This window comes from Salarias fasciatus, chromosome 23 (genome assembly GCF_902148845.1).
Source record: "Salarias fasciatus chromosome 23, fSalaFa1.1, whole genome shotgun sequence".
Classification (NCBI taxonomy): Eukaryota; Metazoa; Chordata; class Actinopteri; order Blenniiformes; family Blenniidae; genus Salarias; species Salarias fasciatus.
Window position 1 is genome coordinate 18,330,202 of NC_043766.1, and position 27,877 is coordinate 18,358,078.

A 27,877-nucleotide genomic window follows, 5' to 3' on the forward strand; every position below is an offset into this window, starting at 1 on the left:
TTCTTGTAAAAATTCTTCAATAATTATTATTTTAATTATCATTTATAAAAATAGATCTTCTTTCTATTTATTTTTATCTTTTTCTAAACGCGTTTTTTTCAAGCAAAGAGATCTTCTCTTTGGCAACAGTGTTATTTTTTTAGTTTTTTTAAATTACTGAACGTGTCATCAGGAAAGCTAACCCAACCCCTCCCTCGCCCCATCTCCCTGAACCCCAGTGAGGAAAGACAATATGTTTTGTTTGCGATACAAAACAAAAACAATGTTAGAAACTTTTTTTTTTTTTTACATCCGGGATGGTGAAATCCCATTAATAATCAATAAGGGGAAATTTGTAAAACACACTAAAAATGAATGAATGATTCACCAATTTAAAAAAGAGCCCCCTCCCTTTCACTGACAGGGAGGCATATAATACTAACGACAGTGGATCCGGATTTACAAAAACTAAAACAAAAAACAAAAACAAAAAACAAACAAAAAAAACAAATCCTGAATTAAGACAGAGAAAAGGTTCCAATCTAAAAAGGATGTTCTCTTCTCTGAAATAAGGGGATACAGAGATTTGCTACTGTTTACACAGAAGAGAACAAATCATTTTAACAATCACAACAAACAGAAAGAATATACAACATAGAGAAGCCTGCATTATCACAGGAGCTTCCAAAAACTTTTCATCATTTCATTTTTGTAATACTTAGGCAACATTGGCTTATAGGTCCAAAGTTATAATATAAGCCATTTCTAGTTCAATTTGTTTGATGTTTGTTCGGTTGCTTTGTGTTCCTGTTGGAGTTTGCTGTGTTAGATGGCTGCTGTAAGGTGGTAGAAGTGGTAGTGACTGAAGGGCCTAAAGGATGGGTGGAGGTGGGGGGTAGGAGGGGATTGGGGGCAACTTTGGAGCAGACAAAGTCGCGGGGCAACTGCTTCTACCTGCTAAAGTTCAGGACTTGTGTGTCTTGTTAGTCTTGAAGGAGACTTGCAAGACACGGTCGCCCAACCTGTAGCCGTTGAGACTGGCAATGGCCATGGCTGCCTCGTCGTAATTTGTCATGGTGACAAATCCGAAGCCTTTGCACTTATTAGTGTTGAAGTCACGGATCACCTTGACATTGTTGACTGCGCCGAATGGCCCGAACAGTTGCCAGAGCACACTCTCGTCTGAATCTGGGGACAGGTTGTACACAAAGATGCACCAACCAGTGCCTGTGTGCCCGGGGATGTTCATACCAACCAGGCTGGTCATGCTATCAATGGTGATGGGAGAAAACCTGAGAGAAGAAGCAGGGTAGGAGGGAAAGAGGACAGAGAAAAAACAGCAAGTGTTAACTTCATGGGTTAAGGCATATCGTCAAAAAGTGTCTGTATCTACTGCACTTGAAATGTCCTTACACCTGTGAAATACTTGGTCTCAATCTTGCTTCACCTGCCAATTCAACATTGAACCCTTCTTCCAAATCAATTTCACCTGAAAGATATGCTTCTTTCTACAACCAATCTAACCACAAACACAATGATCTCCAAGCCCAAACTTCTTCAGGTCAGATAGATTGAGATGCACTGCAAATGCACATAATATATAGGTGTTTGTGTGTGTGTGTATGTGTGTATTTGTGTGTGTGCATGTACACTGAAATGTATATGCACAAATCTGCGTCTGCATTCCTGCTGTCATCCGAGAGCTCCTCCCTTCTAATAGGTATCCCGTCAGAAACGACAGCAGTGCCGAGCCTGCTGGGCTTTTAATTTTACTGAAGGGGATGCAGACGAAATCCTTGAGTGGCTCCTTTAGGTACTAAATTGCAGGAAGTTGTTGAATTAAACCATTGCTAGAAATTCATCAAAGATCATGCACCAGCCTGCTAAATCTGTTCTCATTTTCCTCATAATCTTCTCCTTTTTCTTGTGATGCAAGAGATTTGAATCCTCAGTTGACTTCACTTAATTGCCTTTCCGCTCAAAGGAAAGGGAACGGAGGGGGAAAAAAAAAACCCACTTTTAAATAAAAGGTAAATGAGATAAAAAGGTTCATTTTTTTTTATGCCACCTCTCTCTAAAAAACGACTATAGGCATTATTGGGAATGCTTTAATTGAGATTTCCGCTTTGCTGCAGCTGTCTCAGAGAAAGCGTTTTTTCTTTTCTTTTTTTTTTCAGAAAAAGGAGGGAGCAAACTGAATAGAAATGGAAACACTACAGACCAGTGGCATTAAGGTACAAAGTGTATATTCCTCAACCCGCTCCCCCCTCCCGCAGGGTACTTTGGTTTGTTCTATTGCAGAACTCGTGGCACTGATCGATAGCGCTGCTTGCTGCTCAGGGCCCTCAGCCTTCTCTTTCCAGTGACTGGTCGACAATCACTACGACCTTCCTGCATGACTTTGGTCGTGCAGTCTGCCTCCTGCCTTTGCAGTTGTAGAGAATGTTAATACAATGCCGGGGGTGGTTCATTCAATGGCTGCACAGTCTTTTAGAATTGATTAGACGTTGATGCTTGAATTTAACTCAAATGTGCATATAATACAATGTAGATTAATAAAAATATATTACCTAGAAGACTCTAATATAACATTTTTTTTCTGTTGCTGTAAGCATGACACTTCTATGACAGCAAACCCAAAGCTACTAGGCCTTGTTGAGGTACTCACTGACACTGCTGCTGCAGGATCGGGGGCTGCTTGTACGTGTGTTTATAGGTATAAACGTGTATGCAAACGTACCCATCAGAGTGGGACCAAACACTAACCCGTGTTACAGTCGAGACCAGGGGTTGCATAGCAACAGAGAAGCTGGCCAGATATCTATTTGGTCCTTTCTAAAGCTAAACTGTTTTCAGCTCTACACTTTTCTTCTCTTTCATTTCATATAAATAACCTCATATCACAGGGGGGGAGAAAGACAAAAAACAAAACACTTGATAACATGCTACGCAATTACGGCATCATATTCGGACACTATTTTGACGATTCATCTAAAAATACACAGAATGCGAGCAAACCACTAACTGGAGAGGGGAATTACTCAAGGTTAATCTTGAAAATGCATCAGTGCGTCAGTATTCAAAGTCCTGATCTCTGCATTTGACAAAGTCTAGGTGTACCACAACCTTGGAGAAAAACTAAAAAAATTCTCTTCAGGGAAACTTTAGCTCTTTTTGAGTTGCTAAGATGGGGCCTTCTGAGCTTTCAAACATGCAATGTGCCACTGTCGGCACACAAAACATCTGTCACCATAGTGGCTGCTGCTCGGGTTTATATAATACCTATGATAGCGAGAAAGCAAAATGAAACATGGAGGCAAAAGGAAGGAATTCGAGCAGAGCCGAGCAAAGCTAGCACTGTCTGCAGTGAAACAGCACTTCTGTTTCCAGCAGGGATCCAGGTTCATCCAGCCTTATCTCAAGTCCTAACTAAACACTTCATGATCTGTGTTAGTACTGCCAAGAAGGTGAAGATATATGTAGTTTATATCATCATGGTTTGCACTGCAAGAATACATCTAACATTCAGGATTAATCAATCCACAAGGATGATTGCCAATAAACACATTTTACTTTTAATGGTAATAAGAACACATTTTTTCATTTATTACGAAAAAGAAACCGCTTCCAAGCTATAGTTGTGGAGTAACAAGGCCGGAGAACCTGAATCCGGTAGAAAAAAACAACAACACACATCTAGAAATTAGGAATTTTACACGATAGAAAAAAATCCTTTCAGTGCACAGAAATAACCCAAAACAATTCAAACAACACCAGCACTTGTCATGATCAAAACAAAGTAAATTCATCACCACTAAAAACAAATCACTTTTTTTTTTTTTTTGGAACACCTTAGTTGGTTGGGAGGGTTTCAATGCCAACTCAAGCGGACGAGAAAAACCAAACAAATCAAAGAACCAAAGATGCAGTTGACCTGGAACGAATCATCAAACGCAAAGTGACTGCAAAAATACAAGGAAAAAAAACAAAAAACAAAAAACAAAAAATTAGGAACTTAAAAAAAGATATTGAAAAATCATTGAGTCAACATGGACATCTGGCATTGGGTGAAGTTTTTAATTACCTCTTTACGCCATAGGCCATATTAAGCAAATTGTCCAGCCTGTAAAGAGAAGGAGGGTTCTGGGGTTAATGGTGGGCAGATGGTCGACTCACTCAATGGAACTAATGTTAAGTCCCTGTAGGAACTGCATGGTCCTCCTCACTCAAGAACAAACAAACCCATCTATAGTTGGTCCATTACACTGAGGAGCCCCACCGGAAAATGCTTTCATCAGTTAATGAATCTACAGTACGATCAGTAAAGTCTGCACTCACTCGATCCACAGCGGAGCTGCTTCATTGGCTGCAGCGTTGCCCTGCGTTTGCTAACGCCAGAGCAGAGTGTTACAGGCACGTTGACAATACTGGAGGTGCAACCGTTCAGTTGTTATGCAAGGCTACAGGAGTGGACTGATCACAGTTTAGCATTACAGGTAGTAAAGAATCCTAAACAGCAGGCAGGGCATGACCATAGCATTTAAGAACAACCTACACCTGGATGATTGTCCAGTCAAATGCTACAAATAATTTTTTGAGTAGAAATTGCATGTGGGTAATCATACAATTTCTAGAGGTACATGATTCCCTTCAAGAAATCTCAGATTTTAGTTTGCATTAACTCGATTGAGGGTACAGCTGAGATGACCAAAGAGTGATAAAGAGTTCTGTCAGTGTAATGGTTTGGTATTTGAATGATGGTGAGTGAGAGAGGTGATGATGGTTCATAGGTTTTCTTTGCAATGGAACACCAAAAACACAACTGAATGTTAAACTAGCCATGAAATTGTGAACGTCGTTCTTCGTGGTCAGTGTCAACCTGTTAAGTGCTAACAAGTCAGGTGGAATGACTGCTTGTTTGTCAGAGGGTGTCATCCATTGAGAAGGATTAGTTTTTTCATAGTCAGCAAACGAACAGCTCCTCGTGAGTGTGTGTGTCTGTGTGTGACTGAAAGCCCAAGCAGGCTGCGTATGTGCTGTATTTGTCTGTAGGCTGTATGAAATGTTGGCCCACTTGGATGGATGCAGTCTGTTTGGTGACTCAATGACCTTCATTCCTCACTTGGGTCTGGCCTGTCTCATGTCTTATTAACTCCTCTGGCCTAATGGACAGGGGCCACGTCTTATTGAGCAACAGCTGGCTAGTGACGCCTCGTTCCTCCTGAAAACACTGCAAACTGTCTGACTTTGGCTCAAACATCAGCGTGCTTTCTCCTTGTGTCATTCACTTTAGTACAATGCTGCTATTTTGCCCACACACATACACACACATGCATAAACAATATTTACCAAACCTTTTAAAATGCACTGAACACAAAGCACGACAGCTTTCATGTTCTAACCCTTTCTAAGCAAATTTAACTCTCAGACACCTTGATTTGCTATTAAGAAAATAGTGTTTTCAACATTTCAAAAAATCACTTTTATAATGATCATGGCAATGCCAGTTCTTTTAATGCTTTAAATTATACTTAAATTGCTTGTTAAAGATAACATAGCACTCATCTTCTAATCAGGAACAATTTAACACCAGGATGCCAAGTAATTGTTGACAAGCACTTCATATTTTAAAATAAATCATGCTAATATGAAGTATGATTTTAAAAAGGGATCTACTGAATTGCGTTATAATTTCAAATCTCAATTATTTTCATGGGCCGCACGGTGGCGCAGTGGTTAGCGCTCTTGCCACAGCAAGAAGGTCCCGGCTGGTATTTGAACCCAGCACAGCGGCGGAGTCTATAGCTGCTACTGCTGTGCTCCGGTATATCCTTCCGCGGAGCACTGCGCATGCGCAGATCTGTGTGTATCAAAACATTATTTTAACGGAATGAAAAGAAAACACATCTTTTAAAATGTTTTATAACCATTCGGATTTACTTCACGTGCTAATACACCATCCCCTGGACCACTGGAAGGAGTATTTTGTCCACTTTCGTCAGTCCGGCTCTGTTTCCTCTTCACCTCCAGCAACTGAGCTAAGCTAACTACGAAGCTAACAGCTGGGAGAAACCCAGTGGATGCACATACACAAAAAAGGTATTTATGAGCTTATCTCACTTTGTAAATGATAGGGATAGGGCGTGGGTCCAAAATCGTCGGAGTATTCCTTTAAGGCCTGTTCATGCTTTCCACATTGCACGTCTGCAGACCACTTTGTACTTGCACGTACTGCGCACATGCATATCCATTCATACATTTTGAGTTCATGGCGCACGCATTCCACACATGTGCATTTGTTTCCGTCGGCAAACAAGCTGCACACATGAGCAATCAAAACCAAAATGGTGTCCCAACCAAAAGGCAATCAAGTTGAGCTCCTGTATTTGTTAATTTTGACGTAAGAGGAGGACAAAAGGAAACGTAGTGGTAGTGCGGTGGTAGGAAGGCCTTCAGTACAAGCGTCAACATGTGGATGTGGAAAGCATGAACAGGCCTTTATAAACATCTATTAGGGTAATTTCATACACTATGCAAAAAAAAGTGGCAAATCTTCACTACTGTTAACAAGAGAAGCCTAAACATCCCAGGTGCAATATCTGCTGTCCTGTCTGGGTAATCGGTAGTCTTTCAGTAAGCTCTCAAATGTGACAGGATGTATACATTTTCAAATGTAAAACCAACATGAGAAGAATAAAAAGTGCTTGAACAACAATAACATCATTAAAACTATTTTAAATGAAAAACAACCAAAAAACACACATTTCTTGAAAAAGAGGTGTACCTTTTAGTTTGACCTGCATTCAGTCACACGAAACTAGTGGGAATGACTCTCTATTGCAAGCAAACTTGTGACAACTGAAACACTTTGGATTCACTTTTTGAGAACTTCTAACATCATCAACCTTTGTTCACTTGTGTTGCAAATTTATTTACTCTTGTCCCTCATGGATTTTTGATTTAAGCTGTGATATTGTTTCAACTTTGTTTTTATTTAACCTTCGTGAAAATACTTTTTGTTTTGAATTTTTACTTCACTGTTAAAGATTGCTTTTTGTTCTGATCCCCAGTCTGCAATTGATCGCTTTCTTATACAACACCACAACAACAAGAAGCGACTGACATTGATTTGGTAGACCTCATCTGCCCAACTGAGGAGCCCCACGAGGTGAAGCTTGAATTCTCATGTTCAATGAAAGATAAAATTTCATGAGAGGATCCTGGAGGACATGCCTTCAAAGGATTAGTTAAGTTTTTGGGCACGCCTTTTTTCTAGTTGCGCCCCTGTGAAACTTTGCCTTCGTTACCATCGGCCTTCTGTGCTCCTTGCTGTCGTTGGTTTGTGGTACTTTCCCCAGAGGGACTTTGTTGTCATTTACACTTTGGACAGCCAAAGGAGGGACTTGGTCACCTTCAGCCCCCTGCACGTTCCCTAGAGGGACTTGGACGTTATCAGCCCTTAGCTCAGATCCCGGAGGGGCAATGTCGACTTCATCATACCCTAGAGAGGCTTTGTCGCCTTTGGTCACCTGCTCAGCCTCCAGAGATGCCTCGTTGCCTTTGGCCCTCTATTGGGACTCTGGAGAGGCTTTGTCGCCTTCGGTCACCTGCTCAGCCCCCGGAGAGGCTTTTCTGCCATTGGCCCCCTGTTCGGACTCCAGAGATGCCTCGTTGCCTTTGGCCCTCTATTGGGACTCTGGAGAGGCTCTGTCGCCTTCGGTCACCTGCTCAGCCCCCGGAGAGGCTTTTCTGCCTTTGGCCCCCTGTTCGGCCTCCAGAGAGGCTCTGGTGCCTTCGGTCACCTGCTCAGCCCCCGGAGAGGCTTTTCTGCCTTTGGCCCCCTGTTTGGACTTCAGAGAGGCTCTGTCGCCTTCGATCCCTGCTCAGCCTCCAGAAAGGCCTTGGTGCCTTGGTCCCCTGTTTGGACCACAGACATGGGCCTTCGGTCAGCTGCCCAGCCCACTGAGAAGGTCTGTTGAACGTCTGGCCCCTCATTGGCCCCCGGAGAGGCTTTGTTACCTTTGGCCCTTTGTTTGGCTTCATCTTGGCCCCCGGAGAGGCTTTGTTGGACTTGGCCCCTTGTTTGGCTCCCTTCTCTGCCCCCGGAGAGGCTTTGTTCCCTTTGGCCCTCTGCTTGTCCTTGCTGCTCAGCCCTTGGACAAGCTTTGTTGCTTTTGGCCCCTTGCACAGCCTCCGGAGAGGCTTGGCCCCTGATGGGGCCTTTTGGCCCCTGTTTGGCCCCTCGTTCAGTCCCCCAGCGGGATTTAGTCACATTCGGACCTCCAGTTTGGCCCCCAGAGAGGGTTTGTCACATCCGACCGCCTGCTCCTTCCCCTTTGGATGCCTTCCGCCTTCTGCACGCCCCCTTGGACAGGCGTTGTTGCCTTCAGCCTTCCGACTGTCCCCGAAGGGACTTTTTCTCCTTTGGTCCCTGGCTTGCCCTTTGAACAGGTTTTGCCACCTTTGGCCACTGGTTTGGCCCCTGTCTGGTGCCTTTTCCGAGTTGCCCTCTTGAGCTGTCCTGCCTGCTCAACTTATGTTGAGAATCTTTGAACATTGATTGTTTTTCCCCCTCTCCCTAAACCACTCTCCTTTCACCTGATGCATTTTGGACTTTTCTTTTGAGTTGTTTTGGTGGTTTCTGGTTTCTAGTTACAATCTGGTTAACGTGTATCCTCTCTTCCCTCCTCTCTATTGTATTATTGCTCTGCTCTTGTCTGTGCTGCTATTCTCCCACACCTCTCCTGATTATTCTGCAATATTGTCATTTGCACCTTACTGTCTCCTCGCCCCCTGTCTGTGCAATCCTGTTTTTGTTACATTGTCTGTTTTTACCATTGCAGATTGGGCCCTTTTCAAACCCATAGCATTACAAACAGATTTCCTTCAATATATTTTAAGAGATGTTCAGAGATTTAGATGTGTTTGGCTGTGCCTGCTCACTGGTGACAATAAAAAGCATATTCTAACTGGCTTATAACAGTGAAAAAACTGTTTTGGGTGAATGAGAATATTTATTTTAATGCCTTCATCTGGAGATAATGCTTTGATAAAAATGTGCATTTCTATTTAGACATGTTTTTCCCTATTTAAACTGCATTCAAAAGTACTACGGTGGTAACACAACATTACAATTGCACATTCCATTTTGCAGTTTGTTAAAATATGAGTGAATTATAGATCTAGGGTGCACAGTGTGTCCTCGCTGTATTTTTTCACATTTACATGAACAAAAAATCCAAAAGCTGCTCTCAAACAACCCTTGAACAAAAGTGGAGAAAAGGATATACAGAATCATTAAAACAGTAATTAGCCTATTACGTGGGAAGGGAACAAGCAGTCTGCTTTGTGGGTAAATGAGTCAATTGGAGAGGATGCTCAGAGGAGAGACGCTCTAGCCCTGGGAGCATGAAGACATCTGCTGGCCGCTGGGCCGTTGGGCCACAACAAAACAACCTGCTGCTACCACTCTCTCTCGTTCTCTCTCTCACACACATGTACGAATGCACACGGATGCAAGCACACCACTGCCAGCTTTTCACACTGCCTCGCCAAGCTCAATATAAACAATGGGGCCTTTGTGCTTTCTGTCAATGCATGTTAATAGAGGAATGGGCGTTTTGTCTTTTCTTTTTTGAAACAAAAATCTGTTCAATTAAAATTGGCTCCTGCCCTGGATATAATGAGGCTAATTTGCTAATTAGTACCATTAGTTAACGGCAGAGGATCGGAAACGTGGAGGTTTCTAGGGCTTGGTGCATTGTGCTTGAGTCGATTATGCTTGTCTTGGAGAGGCACCATACAGGCACATTATACATTAACTTCAGTTACAGCAGGCCAACATGATTTATCCACACAGGACTGATTATAGACAGACAATTAGAAATGCGACAGGATTGGCAAACACAAATTTATTCTGTAGAACATGCAGGAGTTTTAATTATATATTTAGTAATATATTCCATTGTCTGTGCCAACTTTATTTTGTTTCAAGTGCACATAAGATATATAACTTGTCAAACTTTGACAATTCAATTTCAATCTAACAAAGATGAATGAAACAAGCCTTGATAAATACAAAAAAAAGCCATTGTGCTCTGCTGTCCTTAAAAGATTTAGTTTAAGAGAAAGAGGAAGAAACTGTGCACATGAAGCACATTTATAACTTCTAAAATGTTGAGGTTTTAGTGAAGGGCTTGGGAGCAGAGAGCAGGAGCACAGGGACACAGTGAGGAAGTGTCCTGTGGTTGTGAGTTGTGATGAGAAGCGACAGCTCTCCTGCCGAGCCTGTAAATTGGCTTGGCGTATCACAGACACACAGCCACGCTACATCGCTCAGGTGTCACACCAGGGAAGCCGCTCCAGAAGAAAAATACCTTCCAAGCTCTGACTTTGATGGAGAGTAAACAGCACGACCGGCTTAGTGTTATTGAAAGAGTGAGGAAACTGTATAAGCACATATTCTGTCTTCAGATTCTAAAATGTTCTGGTTAGATCTGATGATGGAAAGAAATACACAATCAACTGTTTCTGACTTGGTTTCAGGTCGAAAGTAACAGGATCTCAACGAGGAAGAACGTACAAGTATAGGTCTTTGTGTCATTTAAAAAAAAAGAGAGATAGAGAGGTGCGTCTTCAGTAAGTGATTAATGACATATATATGTATATATATGTATATATATGTATATATATATATATATACACACACACACACACACACACACACACACACACACACACACACACACACACACAATGTTGAATAATGCAAAGATAAGGCCTTAGCAAAACATTTTCATATCAAAACATATTTGGTTTTCTTTTTTTTTTCATCTTTGAAAGATTTGTTATCCATTTTTAGGAATTAAAAATTACTTTTGTAATGCAAGGATTTTTCTGGGTCTTTTGAGAGATTTTCTTCTTGACAAAACATGTCAAACTTCTTATGTTATGCAGACTCTGGCAAGAAAGTGAAAATATACAAATTCCAGTCTCTCTCTAATTGATGTAAAATGTACAGTTTGACATTCTCAATGCATGCTTTTGCCTTGGCCTCTGAAAGAATATTCTGTGAAGTACCGTCATGATGGAAGCATGATGAAATGAAGGGAAATACGTAGTTGTGAACGACAGAACCCCACAGTCTCTTATGCACAGTTCCTCTGTGATCTGGGTGGACCCACACAGAGCACTCATCGATTCACCCACACTTGCACCAGGTGCAGAGCTCACACCTGTTGTTCAAACAGAAGACGTGTTTGCCCCAGTGATTGTTCCCACAAGAAAAGGTCTATCATTGTTTTTATATGGACTCCGTGTGCGTGTGTGTGTGTGTGTGTGTGTGTGTGTGTGTGTGTGTGTGTGTGTGTGTGTGTGTGTGTGTGTGTGTGTGTGTGTGTGTCTGTGTTCGTCGGAGTGGGAGCTACATCGGAAGAATATATGAATTGGAGCATATGTTTTCCAAATCACAGGTTTCTTCACTTAAATGAACTTATTGACAAACACAAAAATAGCTTTAAAGTTTCAGACCTGTAAGTGTTTAAAAATTTTCCTTTTCAATATTCATTTTCACAAACATTAACTCACAGTTTCAAATTTTATCATTAGTAAAGTACAACTATGTACCAAAGAAGTCAAAGTATATGCCTTCCATCATTAAAGCATAAAAGAGTCATACTGCCCTGGATGCTTATAACCTTTTTTTTGTTTACTGTTGTTGTTTGTTTACTCAAACGCCTTTGGAGCTAAAAAGGAGCAAGGCACCACTGGTTCAAAAAGTACAAACGCATTCATTATATTTTTGTTTATTGTCATTATTGTCAAGATTGTCCTCAATCCATACTGATACACAGCAGAAACCCATAGTATGTGGTGTATATCTATATCTGGTTTTTTTGTTTAACTTAAAAATCATTTTATGATGGATTGCACAAAAAAATATGAACTACTTTTTCACGTATGTACTTATTTTTTCGATGTATTGGAATTAACATTATGTAATAGGTACTTCATATTTAAGATCTTCTTGTAACATTTACATGTTTTTTTCATTCCCTGCAAGGAACACTAAAATACTTTGTGAATTTGACTTGTTTCTTTTTGGAGCATGTTTGAATTTGCAATTTTGAGCATGACAAAATACAGCACATACCTATCCATTGGTCAAGCCAGGCTGCATTTCTTGAATCTCTGTTGCTTACAGTAAGTAACTTCTTTGTTCGTAAAAAAAAATTGTATTTAGATCAGTTTATATATGTTTTTACATTTATGAGAACCACTTTAATGTTTAAGAATTAATACCCTTGGCTAAACTGTTGTGCCCCATTTCACTGTGGGAGTTGGGGATTCAAATGTCACTATTGTGGTTTATGTTAGTGCTAAAAATAAACACTAATATCAGCGTTAATAGTGTTTATGTTTTACTGTGTTGTTGTGGTTTAGTTAGTTTAGATGAGTTTAACATTTTCAGGACCATGAGTGCAGCTGTTCTTGTTCGAAGTGTTTCAAAATAAAAGGGACCACTTGATGCAGTATGCAATGCAGTTTGTGTCGAAGTGTCCTTGAGCAAGGCACTGAAACCCAAACTGATCCCAGTGGATGGACTGAGCGCCTTGCATGGCAGACGCCTCCACTGGTGTGTGAATGTGTGTGTGAATGGGTGAATGGGTGAATGTGATAATGCAATGTAAAGCGCTTTGGGCTCTTCTCAAGCGGTGTAAAGAGTGATATATATATATATATATGTGTAGTTTATTTACTATTATGAACTCAGAAATACATTATTATTGCAGATTCTGCATTGAACCACCCATCCACGACGGTTGCTCCGCACTGCCTGACTAATAATAACAAAGCATCAATCACAAAATAACAGAACTAACAGGGAATTTGTAACATTATGTTCTTTAAAACTATTGACTTCCATTTTTACTGACATTTTTGTGTTGTCAGTGTTTACGTCTCTAAAATATTTGATGCATTTTACTGAAGTAATATAAACAGAACATAATTATAATTATGTAAAACTTACTCGTTATTTTCACCAGTGGTCACATTAAGTGGTTAAGTACAGTGAACTTGATAATGGGAAGTTACTGTTGCTTAAAATTGAGAAATAAATTTACTTGAAAATTCTAAGTGCAAATTCTTTTGAGTTTTTTTTTTTTTACTTTAAATCTTACTAGTCTTTTTTTTTTTTTTTTTTTATCAGTGTACTGTCCAGAGCCATTCCCTGCACTTACAAGCAAAACATATCACAGTGGCTGCCAAAAGCTTCCATTTGTCACCAAATTTAACACATTGTAAATATATGTTTTATACTTGCTTAGCTGAGCACATTATCTATCAATTTGGACTGAAAAAGTCTGTGATGAGTAATTATTTATTTTATTTCCCTGATAGGTGCAAAGTGTATAGTGTGTTGTTCCCCAAAAGTGGTCAGTGGGCTTTTTAACGTCATTATGGCAAACATAGACTGTTACTTTCAGAACCAGCGGCACCTGAAGTAGCTCCTCCCTTCAAAAGTTTATGTCAAAGTTGGCTCTATAATCATAACTTCAGCTCAACAAATGACTGAGTAGTGGAAGTCATTCCACTAAATTTATTTTTGCTTCCATTCAAAAGTGAGCTCCAAGCATTCAAGGTTTAACAATACACATAGCTTTACAGTCACACATTCTTCGTGACTCTCTTGTCACTATGCTACTGTCCAACTCGCCCAATCCTGCCCCACCTGTCTCTCCCTCGTCCCTCCTCCTCCTCTGTAGCTTTACTCACGCCATTCCCCTGTACTCACCTGAACCTCTGGGCCTGGTGGTGAAGGGGACCGGGGTATCGGCGATTGGGTGACTGGTAAAGTTGTGACAGAAGAGCTTGGCTGGTCTTCTGGCTGGGGTTGTTGGCAAACTTGACTGTTATGGGCTCGGCAGCACCTGAAGGTTTCTGGCCATTCAGGCCCTTGATGGCCTCTTCAGCCTCTATCCTCTTATCAAAGCGGATGAAGCCCACACCTCGGGAGCCACCTGCGGGGCCAGCAAATCACAAACAAACAGGGGCCTCTTTTACTTTACAGGTTTTAGGCAGAGATGTGACTGGCTGGACATTTGCCTTGTTTTTCTGCATGTGGTTCAGATGAACAACATTTTACAGAAAATGTCATTTCAGTGGCTGCAAGTAAAAAAAAAAAAGAAACATGTTACAACCATAAAAAGTGTTATCTAACACAATGTTTCTATTTACACAAAGAAATGTTCAGGTTATGGTTGAGTTTTTGAAAATAAAATCACAAAAATATGACTACTCTAACACCCAATACAGCTTTAATCTAACTGAGGATCCCGGGGGACTGATGCAACTCACTGCTGACAATGGGCGAGTAAAGGTTGACAGTTCATGACAGTTCATCTCAGGGACAAAACCCATTACTAATTATGTCACAAAATTATATATATAAAATAAATAAATAAAATTATTAAACCGAAACAAAACATTTCCATCGAAGCACAATGAAAAAGGACATTCAATAGTGTGTGTGTGTGTGTGTGTGTGTGTGTGTGTGTGTGTGTGTGTGTGTGTGTGTGTGTGTGTGTGTTCTTTGTTTATGGAATGTTTTATTCTTGTGGCAAAGCTGTTTTTTAATGATTCAGGCACTGACGGCACTATATGTTTTGAAGCATTGCCGTATGTAGCATGGACAATGCTAAGGTATAGAAAATGTTTGAAAACCCCTGGCGTAAAACATTTTACTGCACGATCGTTCCACTTATAAGAAAATATAAAATCTATTCATGCAATTGTAACACTTTTCTGTAAATTCAAAGAGAAACAGAAGGCTGAAAAGACAGTGTCACAGCACCACACATGGACACACACCGCAGCAAAATGAGCATACACTGTGAGCTTGCATTGTGGCGTGTTCAAAGACACAGTCCACTCTCGCTTCAGGCTTTCTGCAGTCACACTCATCCATACATACACTCCTCGGCTATTGTTCTCAATGACATTTGAGTGGTTTCCTTGGAGATATTTTTTGACTGTCACCTGAAAGCAGTATTTAGCAATGAGCTTCCTCGGAGGTTCTTTATTGGTGTCTGCAAATGCTTTGTGTGCATTACTGAGTGTATATATACATCTACATGTCTGTGTGTGCATGTATGTGTGTGTGTGTGTGTGTGTGTGTGTGTGTGTGTGTGTGTGTGTTCTCGTATTTCTATCCTTGTTGGGGCCAAATGTCCCCACAAGGATAGCAAAACGTGGAACGACGTGCCTTGTGGGGACCTTTTTCCGGTCCTAAGTAGGAGAAACAGTGTTTTCTTGACCATGTTGTTGTTACTGAAAAAAGTAAAAGTGCAAAAACATTTCTTTAGGGTTAGGCTTTGTTGTGGTGTGGGTTAGGGTTAGGGTAAGGGTCAGGGTTAGGGGCTAGACATGAATGGGAGTCAATGGACGGTCCCCACAAGGATAGAAATACAAGACTGAGCGTGTGTGTGTGTGTGTGTGTGTGTGTGTGTGTGTGTGTGTACATGTGTGCTGGTATCTATTAATGGATGCTGTGCCTTGTTTTAATGAGGCTGCCTGGATGGCCCAGAGGATGCTCGCTCAGTGACAGCAGTACTCTGCCGGAGAGACTATTTACATAATACCGTGTGCACACAGGCATGTCTGTGTGACTGAGGCTGTATAAAAGGGAGGCAGTAGAGAGAGGGGAACACTGTGTTTGAGCATCATTGTGTGCAGTCTCTTTCTCACTCTTAAAGAGCTTTCCTTATTGTTATTCCACATTTTTTGTACATGCCATACCTATCCCTAGCTGTTTTTTTTACACTTCCTGTTTGCCTGTCTCAGTCTGCTCACTTATTCACAGAGAAACACCTTGACCACCTCACTCCCCCTTTTGTTCTTTTTTCCTCTAGGATGCCGACAATACAAGGTTATTTACTTTTCGGTCAAGCGCACACACAAAACTCTACGTGAGAGGACATAGTTAGATTAAATTCATCATCAAGATCTAGTGTGCGAGTAATAAGGTGACTTTTAGTATAAGTAAAATAAAATCTGTAAATGTTTATTCAGCCACCCCGTGTTTTTACCAGAGACTACGTTCATGGGGCCCATCATTGTTGATGGAACACCCTGGACAAGTCAATACAGTAAATTGCATGGCTAAATGAAAAACACACAAAACATTTTAGTACAGAAAAAAACAAACAAACAAACAAACAAAAACTTCAACTTAAATCTGAAATATCTATTCAGTTTCAGTGAGACTGATTGATGCAGTTTAGCTTCACTTTTCTTTTTCCATATTAAGTGACAGAGTGCCTCATTTATAGTTTCATGCCTTTTTCACATTCTTTACCTGAAGCCTTTTTTTGTTGTGGTCAGTACTGTAGGTTGGGTTAAATGCTATCCTTGTGGGTTAAATGCTAATGTGTTTGTTTTTCTTTCCTTGAATTTCCAAACAGTGAACCTTTAGTCAAAGTGGTATCCACAAAGATTCCAGTCTTAACTAAAGAGATTTAGTCTCTGAGTCTTGACTGACCACACACACACACACACACACACACACACACACACACACACACACACACACACACACCCTCTCCTGATAACTAGTTTTTTTTTTATATATTTTTCTGTTTGCCAGATGATCTCATTAAATACAACTTAGTGTAAGTTATTGTTTTATACTTTTTTTGTTTTTTGTTTTTTTTTACCACTTTGGCTTCCACTTCACTGACATGCTTTCACTATGTCACCTTCCATATTTCTTTTTGTGCCAAATCTGTACCTGTGTATTTTAATTAGCTTGTGAGAAGTAGAAAGATAAGAATCCTAATAGGATATACACTCTAAAAACAACAACCACCGCTGTTCCTGAGGTTTCCTTTCTTTCTTCACTACAGTAGTTGTCATGCATCCGCTGCCTGTGAGGTGAAGTGGAGGTCACTACTGTGTCTTCTGGGTGGCCTGCTTTTGAGCTACAGTCAGCCACTTTTGTCACTAATGGACATTTTTGAGTATTAAAAACTTCCTCAACAATTTGTCTTGGAAACAACCAAATTTCTCAACAGGCCACTGCTGTGAGGCACTTGGCAACTCCAAGAGACTTGCTCAAGGGCACCTCAGCAGTAGTTAAGAAATGAGAGAGCACTACTCATTCACTTCCTAAGAGAGGACTCTATTCGTCCTTTAATCCTCACACTTGTTTGGCCTTGAGCTCCTCCTAAGCTGGTTCTTGCTGGAGGGCCTCCAGACAAATGCTTGGCATACAGATGAAGGCCCAGCGCAAACACTCTCAAGCACACACGCATGCATGCAGCACACATATGCAAAGATGCACACACCACACACACCACACACACACACACACACACACACACACACACACACACACACACACACACACACACACACACACACACACACACACATGCACGCACGATGAGCTGAAGAGCAGCTATTAAGAATGAAGTGTAAAAAGAGGACTTGAGATGTCCGTGACCATTTGCAATAGTGCATGACCGATTGCAGTGTGTGAGTGTGAGAGATTAAAGGTTTTCATGTGCATACTGAAAGTATGAACCAGCTACACCTCCATCTGAAGATGTAGATTCCTGATTGAGATCCGTTGAGACTGAGAGAGATTCCTCAGAATCATCAGATACAATGCAGCCCAGCAAAATGTTGATGGGTAAATCTTTACATCTTGTATGAAACAAAACTGCAGTTTTATTTCCATAGAGTACAATGTTTATTACATCCTGTTATCCACCATTCAGCTGACATTGAGAGAAGGGCAGTATACATATAATATAATATAATATAATATAATATAATATAATATAATATAATATAATATAATATAATATAATAAAGTTAGCCACTCTGCATGTTAAACTGGGGTCAAAGTAATCATGGGGTACTTCCACACCTGCTGTTTTTAGGTTGACCCACTTGATTTTATGACCAAATATTTTATTGCAGGATGAGTTTTAACATCACACTCTGGCTCTGGTGTGAAATATAAACAGCTGCATAATAACTGGGATTAAGAGGTGGTCTCGGTGCAAGGTAAATCCCCTCTGGTATACAAGTGTGGTGTGAAAGCATCCGCACCAGGGTGTAGGCTTACTGATTCACTTACTCACAAGTTTGATAGTTTTTTTGTGATAACTTCATAAGAATGCTAAAATAAGCAATGTTTGTCAATACGTCCTTTAGTAAATGTTACAAAAGAGATTTTAGTTGCTCAGTATAATAACTCCTCATATTAGTCCCATAAAATCAGGACATGTGGAGTGACATTGTATATAATAGACAAAAAAAAAAAAAAAAGCTGTGGTTAAACTGTGGTCATAGACATATAAACATAATGCCTCCTGTTAGAACAGTAGAGAACATTAAAAAAGTGTCAATCAGCACCAAACTGCAATGCATCAAATGTACTGATGTCAACCACCCTAAAGTAAACATTTTCACCATATTTCAAAATAAAGTAAATAAATCTATACGCAAAAAGCCACATGATGCAATATTAACCATTGTAAAAAATTTTAACACCTATGAAGTGGTTCCTTGGTGCAGACTCAAACAAAAACAGAATAAGGAAAATTTGCACAGAAGTTTGGACTTAAATATGAAATTAAATTAAAATGCACCAGAGTTCATTTGGAAGCAGACCTACAGATGTCTTTCAAAGTCCACCTCCTTGGTGCACATCAAGGTAAGAACAGGAATGAACACATCCACAGCTGGACCACCCTAACACGGCAATTGTCCCAGGACTAACTCCAAACTGTTGGTTTGACTCGAACTGGTATATGAAGCTGTACACGTTATGCTATTCAGTAGTTAGAATAGTTATATCTCTGGGAAAATAAAACATGTTGATTTCTTTAAAAGATAATTACATTATTGCCTACTGTATTTAGAGCTTTAATCACTGTGTTATACCATGTGATGATTCGTGTATATTTGCTGTGATATACCTTTTGGGTCACAAATTGACAAACATTGTAAAGTTGTTGAGTTCCTAGTGCAGCAGTGGCATTGTTAACTATGTGCTCAAACCAAACTGGTGCTTGCATTGTTAGAAAGAACTCAGAGTAAGAAAAATGAATGTCACAGCGTTCAACATCATTTGGGAACCATGAAGACAGTGACTGTAAATAATTTCAGAGGTCAGCAGCCCAGAGGCGCAAACTTCATTATAGTGTTTTGACAACACAGATTTCACTTTACAGCATAAATTCTTTTATAGTTTTGCTTTTGATAGGATTTGCTCAGAATCTGTAACGCATACAAGATTAAGGCTCCAAAGGATGAAACCTTTGCAGGTATCAGGGACCTAAATTGAATGCAGTTGTAGTTAATGAACCATCTTTAAATTAAACGACAGCTTTGTGAATGCACGTCACACTCAGAGTGCAGTTTGCTCTGCTTTTGATTGCTGCTCTGTCATGCCATATTAATGTAATAAACCTCATGAAGGGGTTTATTTTTCTCCTGTTCAACATTATAACAAAAACAAACTTGCAATCTATGAAGCAAGCTGCCAACCAAGCGAAGTCCAAGCTAATGACTGTCCTTTCAACTAGCCCCAGAAGCCTAGGCCTACTTATCAACCACCAACCAGCCATAGAGGCAACATTAGAGCACAATCTACTTACGGAGGTACAGCAATCTGTCTTTCTCAGTCTCTCTCTCTCTCTCTCTCTCTCTCCTTCTTATTCTCTTTTTCTGGCTCTCTCTCCTTCTTACTCTCTTTTTTATGGTCTCCCTCTCCTCCACAGTAATCAACAGAGGCTTATGTAACTCTCTCTACCTGTGCTTATCTCTCTCTAACACACACCGACAGGCACATTGGCTGCCTTACTAATAACACGCCGCCTCAGACTGGGGAGGGGGGAGACTAGAGGGAGAGAGGATGGGGAGGAGGACAAGCGAGTGCTGGAAAGGGTCGGTATGGGGGGGTGGGGGGTGCATGGCCAGAATGTTAAAAAGAAAAGGGAAGACAGGATGAGGAGTACAGAAAGAAAGGACAAAAGGAGAGAAGGTGATAGAGTAGAATGTTAGGAGGTGACAGTAAAAGGATGACGATGATGAAAGGAAACAGTGCTATTCTTACTCGCTCCTTCCCAAACAAAGCAAGTCTTTCTCTAAAACCCGCTATCATTTCCCCAAACACTGACTGACTGACAGAGAGAAATGACTGCTCCTGGGAGAGACTGGAAAAAGGAGAGGTGAGAAACCTGGCTGCTGGGTAATGACACACACACACACACACATACACACACACACACACACACACACACACACACACACACACACACACACACACACGCACGCACGCACGCACGCACGCACGCACGCACGCACGCACGCACACACACACACACACACACACACACACACACACACACACACACACACAAACACTTTCTTGATCCCCATAAAATGCATGCATACATTTATCCAGTTTGCTGTGTGCAGGCCCGATGCACTCGAAAAAAGACATAACATGCACCACTACATGCATACATAATCAAAATGTGCTCGTTTCCAGGTATCTGCTGCTCCATCTCCGCTCTTTTTATCTTTTACTTGAGAAACTAATTTGTGCCAACGGTATCAAATGATTACACTTGCCAATCCAAAACCCTTATAACATGGCAGGAGCAAAAAGAAACCCTCTTCCACATGATTTCTAAATAGAGGCAGAAAAAAAATGCACTGTCCTTGTTTAAAGTAACATTTGTGTGCCTGGGTACAGATGGCATTTGAAAAAGCAGAGAGGAGAGACGAAGCGACTTTGAAGAGTGGAGGTGCCCTGTGCTTTAGCCTCTGTTGGAGCAGAGCTTCAACCATCTGTCTGGTGTGTGTGTTCGCCTGTATTGATGTGCGTATCTGTATGCGGTTTCTGTGTGCATGCGCGTCGGCTATCACAGAAAGAATGCACTCCAATATTAGAAGGAGAAAAAGGTAAAGGCTGTGAGAGGGGAGATGATGGCATGAGTCAAGGCTGCAGTGATCCCATCTTGAGACTCGACTCGTCTCTTCACTACAGGATAGGCAGAGATGAGAGACTCAGTGTGGCGTCAGTCTGGCGAGAAACATTCATTATTCAAGTCAAGTTGGGAGAGAACATACTACGGTGAGGATGGTCCCTTTGAGGAAAATGTTTAGTTGAAAAGGACGAACAAACAGTGTCAATGTGATAGCTTTGAGTGCAAGAGCAAACCAAAATGAAATAGGGAAAAAAAAAAAAATCCTTTTTTTTGGTTCTGCCTTTTGTTTCTTGCCAATCCTCCCTAAGCTCCTGTACAGCCCCTCCTGTCCTGTTAACCATTAAAAAAACATACATTTAGGTTGCTGCACATCACATGCAAGTGACAGCAAAATTGTGCACTTACTACTTCTAGACAGTGGCAAACTGAAAAAAAAACCCAGCTTTTTCCCTTCTCAGACAGAGAATTTGGTAATAAATTATACTTAAGTATCTGAAAGGCTTTCAGGCATTGTAGTTTGCTAAATTTCAGTGTAACTACTCTGATCAGGAACACCTTTGTCAATGGAATTGCAGTAACCACACCAGATACTTTTTCATTTTTTGAGTAAACAAAACTAATTAGTAACACTGGCAATCACTATCATGAGCTGTAGGACGGGTTAAATTCTTGCAACTTGTTACCATGGGAATCTTTCCCATTGCCACCTTCCATCCCACATGAAGGCAACATGGCAACAGCCTTTTCACAGTCAGTTCTCACACACACTGAACACCAATTTAATTTCACACTGGAGCTGTTATTTGTTGGAGTGACGACTGTGGATCAATTGTATTTGCAGTTACTGATCAGGTAAGCATTGACCTCTGTGAGCAGACAGGTCTGTCATGAAAAACCAGAAAGGGCCAGCTATTGATCCGAGGCTGTCACTAATATTATCTGTTTCGTATCAAGGTAAACCTAAACCGGCTGTTAGAACAGGGGCGCATGGCCGACTGAAGGTCAGGAAGAAGGGCAGGGGAGGCAGTCTGGCACTATTTGCACTGATAAAGAAACAAAATATGCTTATCCATTCAGAAGGAATCGATAGACAGAGGGAACGGGGAGAGGCGGGTGAGGAAGAGATGGAGTGATACCCTTGTCAAGTCAATGTTATGTTCGCTCCCCAAGTCTCTGGGGCAATTTGGCAGTTTTAGTGGATTTTGTTTGAGCTGCTTCTGAGTGTGAATGATGCTAACAGTGACATTTTCAAAGTCCCATCATGTCGTTGCGGAGAGGAGAGTGACTGCAGGGTGCATCCTGTTGATGAGGAGGTCATTTAGGGAGCAGACTTCATGTTCCCAATTTAGCAGAGCAGGAGTGGGGATCATCGGCCCATTTGGCAGTGGACACTGGAGAACATCCATTATTTAAACAACTTTCTGTACCATTGATGTGACTATTTCTGTCAGTACTCCTTTCTGACAACTGCTTCATGGACGATTGTCCAGCAACAAAAACCAAATTAACCTAAATGCGTGTGATTTCCATTGTATGTAACATACAGTGCAATTACCATATATGCCATCAGTGCTGATCTATTTAACCCAAAGTAGAGGTTGCTGAAACTGAAAATTTTGGATCAAAGTCTGGTTTATTTATTTACTTTCCAAAATTGAATAAAATCAACAAGGAAAAAAAAAAAAGACTACAACAAGAAGTCTTGCGTAATCTTTCACCTGGGAACTATTTGTGGGGAGGGGCGGTCAGGGATCTACCTTTAAGATGAATGACGGTGTCAATACACTGACAGGAATTCCTCCCATGTGAACATCCATTACAATAAGCTGCAATGTTACTGAGCTTCAATGGCCCATCAGGTCCTGTGCTCCGTACAGTTGCAGCTCTTCAGTCTGTGATGCATTCATGATTCTGTCAACCTACAATACAGCTTCTCCACAGTGTGTATAGAAGCCGACTGGGGTGGGGGTTTGCACTTCAACGAATAAACTGCAATCGTAAAAGGGTTCATTTTAATGAGACTATACCTGACATGTGCAAACACACTCTTAAACACATATTAAATAATGTACTAAAAAAAAATATAGCGGCTATATAATAACAAGGGACCACGTGGTAACTATATAAAAATGCTTACAAGCAAAATATCCTAAAGATATTATTCATGTTGCAGTTTTCCCACAGTTAATGTTTGGTGCTAAAAAAATCCACTAATGAAACACCTGGTCACTGCCCTTCAAGGGTCCTACAACAAAAACAGACCTTTTTACATTTGCTGAGCTCAGTCCAGCCCCTTCCCAAATAAACACTACTCTGCACTACACAGCTGGGAATAGTTCAAGTTCAAATGACTGACAGATTGAAGGTCAAGACTTTAGACCTGCAACTGATAGCAAGAACATAACTTACCCAGGAACAGCTTACTACTAACCAGCAAGTGAAACTTTTAATTTGAGCAAGAGCATCATCATTTTATCTACTTGCAGTTGCCTTACAGGTTACACTCAGGGTTTTACACTGTAGTTGATTGTATTGGTTCAATTTGTCTAGCCTCACAACCAATGTTTGAAGGAAAATAGAAAACAAAATTGGTTCCATTGATGTTGACCAGTGTTCTAAGTAATTAGCCATCACGAGGCTGTCGTCAACAACCTGAACAACTGAACCATAATGCAGCAGCGCAACCTGACACCAACCGTGAATCTCTCCTGTGTCTCCTTTCTCTGTCTTTGTGCCTCTCCCTTTTTTTTTTTTTTTTTTTTTTTTTGGAGTTCTGTACTTACACTTTTGGCAGCCTCAGGAGAGTTTTAATTTACAGCCCATTTCTCTGTTAATCGCAGTGTGCATGTGCGGGTGGCTGTGTGCCTGTGTGCGTGTGTGTGTGTTTCAGTTGTATATACATACACATGGTAGGACGTTAAATGGCAACTGGTGCAGGTGATGACATGAGTTGGTTAGAAGACACTGAGCGCTCTGTGTCTACAACAGTGCACTGAACAATCAGCAATTTTATGCACACGTATACGATTTAAAGAAAAAGGTGAATGTAAGATAGTTGCAAGGTGACAAAACCCTAAGAACTCTTTTGCTATCTTAAATATTCACTGAGAGCCATCTGCAGTTAATGTCCCCTTCAGTATAATACAAGAACAGATTTTTCTGTAATACCCACATTAGGATCTTTATTTTAATGAACTGAGGCCCCTTTATAAAATCCATTTAGGTCTTGATGAATCCCCTTCTCCTCATTTAACTCAGGATGATGTGAGTGCAAAGTAAAACGTACAACTCAATGGGGTCACACAGCTCCTTTATTAATCATAGGTGTATTTTTTGGCAAATTGCTATCATAATGGTGGACTTAATAAATTGCATGAATATGTGTTTCTACATGTTTGTGTATATTTTGTGTGTATAACAAAGAGTCTGTGGATCAGAGGCTACATCCACTGAATATTTGTTTTGCTGACCAAATGTTTTTCTCGACAGTGTTCAAGAATTTTTTTTTTTTTTTTTTCCCCCCAGACTTTCTCTCTCTGCAGGATCTCTGACATTGGAACTGGAAGCTCTTGGTCTGAGCCTCCTCCTGATCCGTCTGCAGCAAGTGAATCTTTGTCTGCTGAGTTGAAAGGAGAATCCCTACCCCCCACCCGAACCAGGGTTTGTATCCTTCCCCACAATCTGTTGTCTGTGCAATCATTTTCCCTCCTTCTATCCCCTCAAGAGCAGAAAGTCGTCACCTCTCAGCCTGCTTCTGCAAAGGTTTCTTCTTTCTAAAATAAAATTTTTCCTTTCTGTTGTCACAGTGCTTGTTCATGTGGAATGATTAGAGGGCTGTCAACCAATAATTGTTTACAATTGCGATTTATTAATGTGATTGAAACTGACAGCACTAATCTATTTTTATCAATATATACAACAACTACAATAAACTTAATGCTTATTACCTTATCTGGGGGTTTCTATTCCTAAATGAAAATAAAAATGCTCCAGTATATGTGGAATCATCCATGAAAAAAAAGTAAAGGAGACCAAGAGTTTTTATACACTTATTCATCAAAACAACAAATGACAGCAACTTCTCAACCTACTGTTTTACAAAAGCGGTTAAACACTATTTTATTGGCTAGTATCAACTTCCCATTGGTGAGTCAAGTAATCCCTTTATCGCATCACTTTCCCAAATAAAAACTATTTTCTTGTGGGCTCAGAAGCATCTGAGTACAACGCAGGGCTGAAAAATGATGACTGTCTACATATAGCTGATAAATTTGTGTTAGATCTAATGATACCACGTGGCAAGTTAGACCCCTGACAAATGGGAAACATTTGGTCACATTTTGTTTTAATGCAGTTTAATTTTGAAAAGTTTGACAAATAGGTGGGAAGTACAGTATTGCAATATCACGGTATGAAGAAAAGAAACATTTTAAATGAATGGGCAGCTAATTATAATTTTTTCAACGTTTTTGTAGCCACATACGTCGTTACTTTAGCAAAGGAAATGACTGCTTTGTGTCACAAAGCACTTGAACCAGTCATCTGGTTCAGTTGTGTCTTGTTATGTTTTGGAGAAGTTTTGCCCCTCTTCCAAGTGGCTTCATCAGGCTTGCTTCATATCTTTTTCTATTTATTTATTTTTTTTTACTGTATGTTAACTGCAATTGGCGACTCGGAATTGCCTGCAGCTTTGCATGACTGTCGGTCCCGCCTGTCCTCGTTCTGTGGTGGAAGTGTACCCCGCCATCCCTCATAGTCAGCCGTGTGCTTCTCCAGCACCTGGTGAAACTTATGTTGGACAAGAGTGCATAAAGACAAAAGTGGATGGGACAGTAGTTAGACTTCAGTATAAGTTTTGTACAATTGTATCACCACTGATTTTTACATGTCTTCTGAGAAAGATCAGAAATAGCTTATTTCTATAATAGAATCAGTTTCAAATATAATGAATTGTTTTGGTTATACCACTGGAATTATTGCAAAGTGCACTCTACTTTGAGTCTGTGGGAACCTAATCAATTGTTTTTGGTAAACAGACACTGAATTCCATAATTGAAATCTAGTAGAGATTTGCTATTTTTGGGAGACCTGTAAAAATAATATGCTTCAAATACTCAAAGTACAGTTTTATGAAGCAACATTTAATTTCTGACTTGAGTGTTTCTCTCTGTTCTGAATGCTCATAATATTCCTTGTGATAGAAAAGCTCTGTTGCATCATTTTAATTTGACGCGCTTAAAACCAAATGACCCCCTGCCAGGCAAGAACTACCAAACCTCCATTGAATTCATAAAACTATCTGTATCCTGTAACCAGAACTGCCTACATTGAGGTTTGTTTGATATATACGATGTGGCCTGAGTCTAGCGGCACAAAAATTATACATCTGTGGTTGAAGGGTGTCCTCGCCGTGTGCTGTGTACGTGCTACTGTTGTTTCAGTGAGCGTCCCGCGGGCCCCAGTTGCACGGTGTTATGACTGATCTCGTAGTTAACACAGACTGGCAGTAGATGTGCTTGAGTCATCTAAATGCATGTGGACCAGGTATATTTTCCACCTTTAGCTTCTGCTTCAATACTTCTACGCTATCTCCCTGCTCGATTCCTCATCTCATTTCCTCTCCTCCCCAGTTCTTTGCTGATCTACGCCCTCTTCTACTTTCTCTTTCTGCTTCCTCCGTCCTCATCGGCACGCTCCCTTCTCCTCTTCTCCTTCCCATTGTTTTTCTTTCCCCTCTCGTAGCCATCCTCTCTCTTTTTCTGCGCAGAGTGCACAGACAGCCGTGCGCTTCACTGCCAGTAGTGATTTATTCTGCTTAGGCAAATGAGTGTGGCTTACAGCATGCTGCTTCCTTTCTGCTTCATCAGTACACATTGCATATAACACTGGAGCAGGTTGAAGCCTGTAGGCACTCACACAACCCCTGAAATGGATCTAAGAGACATGCTGGAGGGGTTTCTTCTGCAATACAATGGGCTGATTTGATTTATTCTTGTGTTTTGGATGTAGTGAAATGTGTAATTGAGCATGTGTAGCATGCTGCTTGTTTCCACATGTAATCATTGTTTAAACCGTGACATCCTCAGCAGGAGTCACAGCTGGATAAATTACTGTTTAAGGTCACTCACTGACTGAGCTAAAAATGTTTGGATGACAATATCAAAATATATGCAACTGTCCTAATATGGTAGAAAATCAAATATGAACTTTAGTCTGAAGCAGTGGTTCTTAAGGTTTTCCCAGTATGGACCACCTGAGAAAATATCAAGCTCTTCAAGAGCCACCTTTAGGGCAGACCTGAACAAACGGCACCGCTTCTGGTAATCATACCACAGTCTCACGGTTTCAGTCCTTTACATTAGTACATTCAATTGTTGGTGTCACTTTTCATTTCCCCTGAATTCTTGTTAAATATATGACCCTTGAGTTTTATTTGGTAAGTTAATTTTTCCATGTTACAAATGTCCTTAATGATTTCAAACCATGGTGTTTCCACTTTGGACCAGTTCCTACTCACAGGCGTTAGTTACACTGGCATTAAGTGAAACACAGTAAAGACCGATACCTGTCTTCTTTCTGCACAGCTTCATCAATTTCCCCAGGTGCATTACAACACAGTCACTATGTGATAGGACAATACATTAATAATAGTTGTAATCACAATATCCCAACAGATTTTAATTTATAATATCACAGGAAAGTGAGTATGGTTACTCCCTTGGTCACACCAGAGCCTCCAGCATAGTTGTTGGATTTTTAGTTGCCTGCTCTTAATCTGAGGTGTTATGAAGAGACTAGAGAGATTCTGCCATTGTGTCATGAAAATTTTGTACCAATGATCATCTATAATAATAATATTTAACTAGAGCATAGCCTTCTTTGTTATGGTG

General features: G+C 40.6%; 1 protein-coding gene across 8 annotated transcripts in view; it reads right to left on the reverse strand.

Annotated features, from left to right (window-relative positions):
* Window positions 1-482: 482 nt before the first annotated feature.
* The window catches only part of elavl4 (ELAV like neuron-specific RNA binding protein 4), an 89,324-nt gene continuing 61,929 nt past the window's right edge, over window positions 483-27,877 (reverse strand). For 5 of the 8 annotated variants that reach the window (XM_030083459.1, XM_030083452.1, XM_030083456.1 and 2 more), the window contains 3 exons: window positions 13,775-14,009; window positions 4,064-4,102; window positions 483-1,271 (listed from right to left, as the gene is read on the reverse strand). In XM_030083459.1, coding sequence (XP_029939319.1) covers window positions 944-1,271; window positions 4,064-4,102; window positions 13,775-14,009 — 602 coding nt within the window. In that variant the 3' untranslated portion in view covers window positions 483-943. The remainder of the gene's footprint in view (window positions 1,272-4,063; window positions 4,103-13,774; window positions 14,010-27,877) is intronic. The other 3 variants (XM_030083453.1, XM_030083454.1, XM_030083455.1) reach the window with 3 other exon arrangements.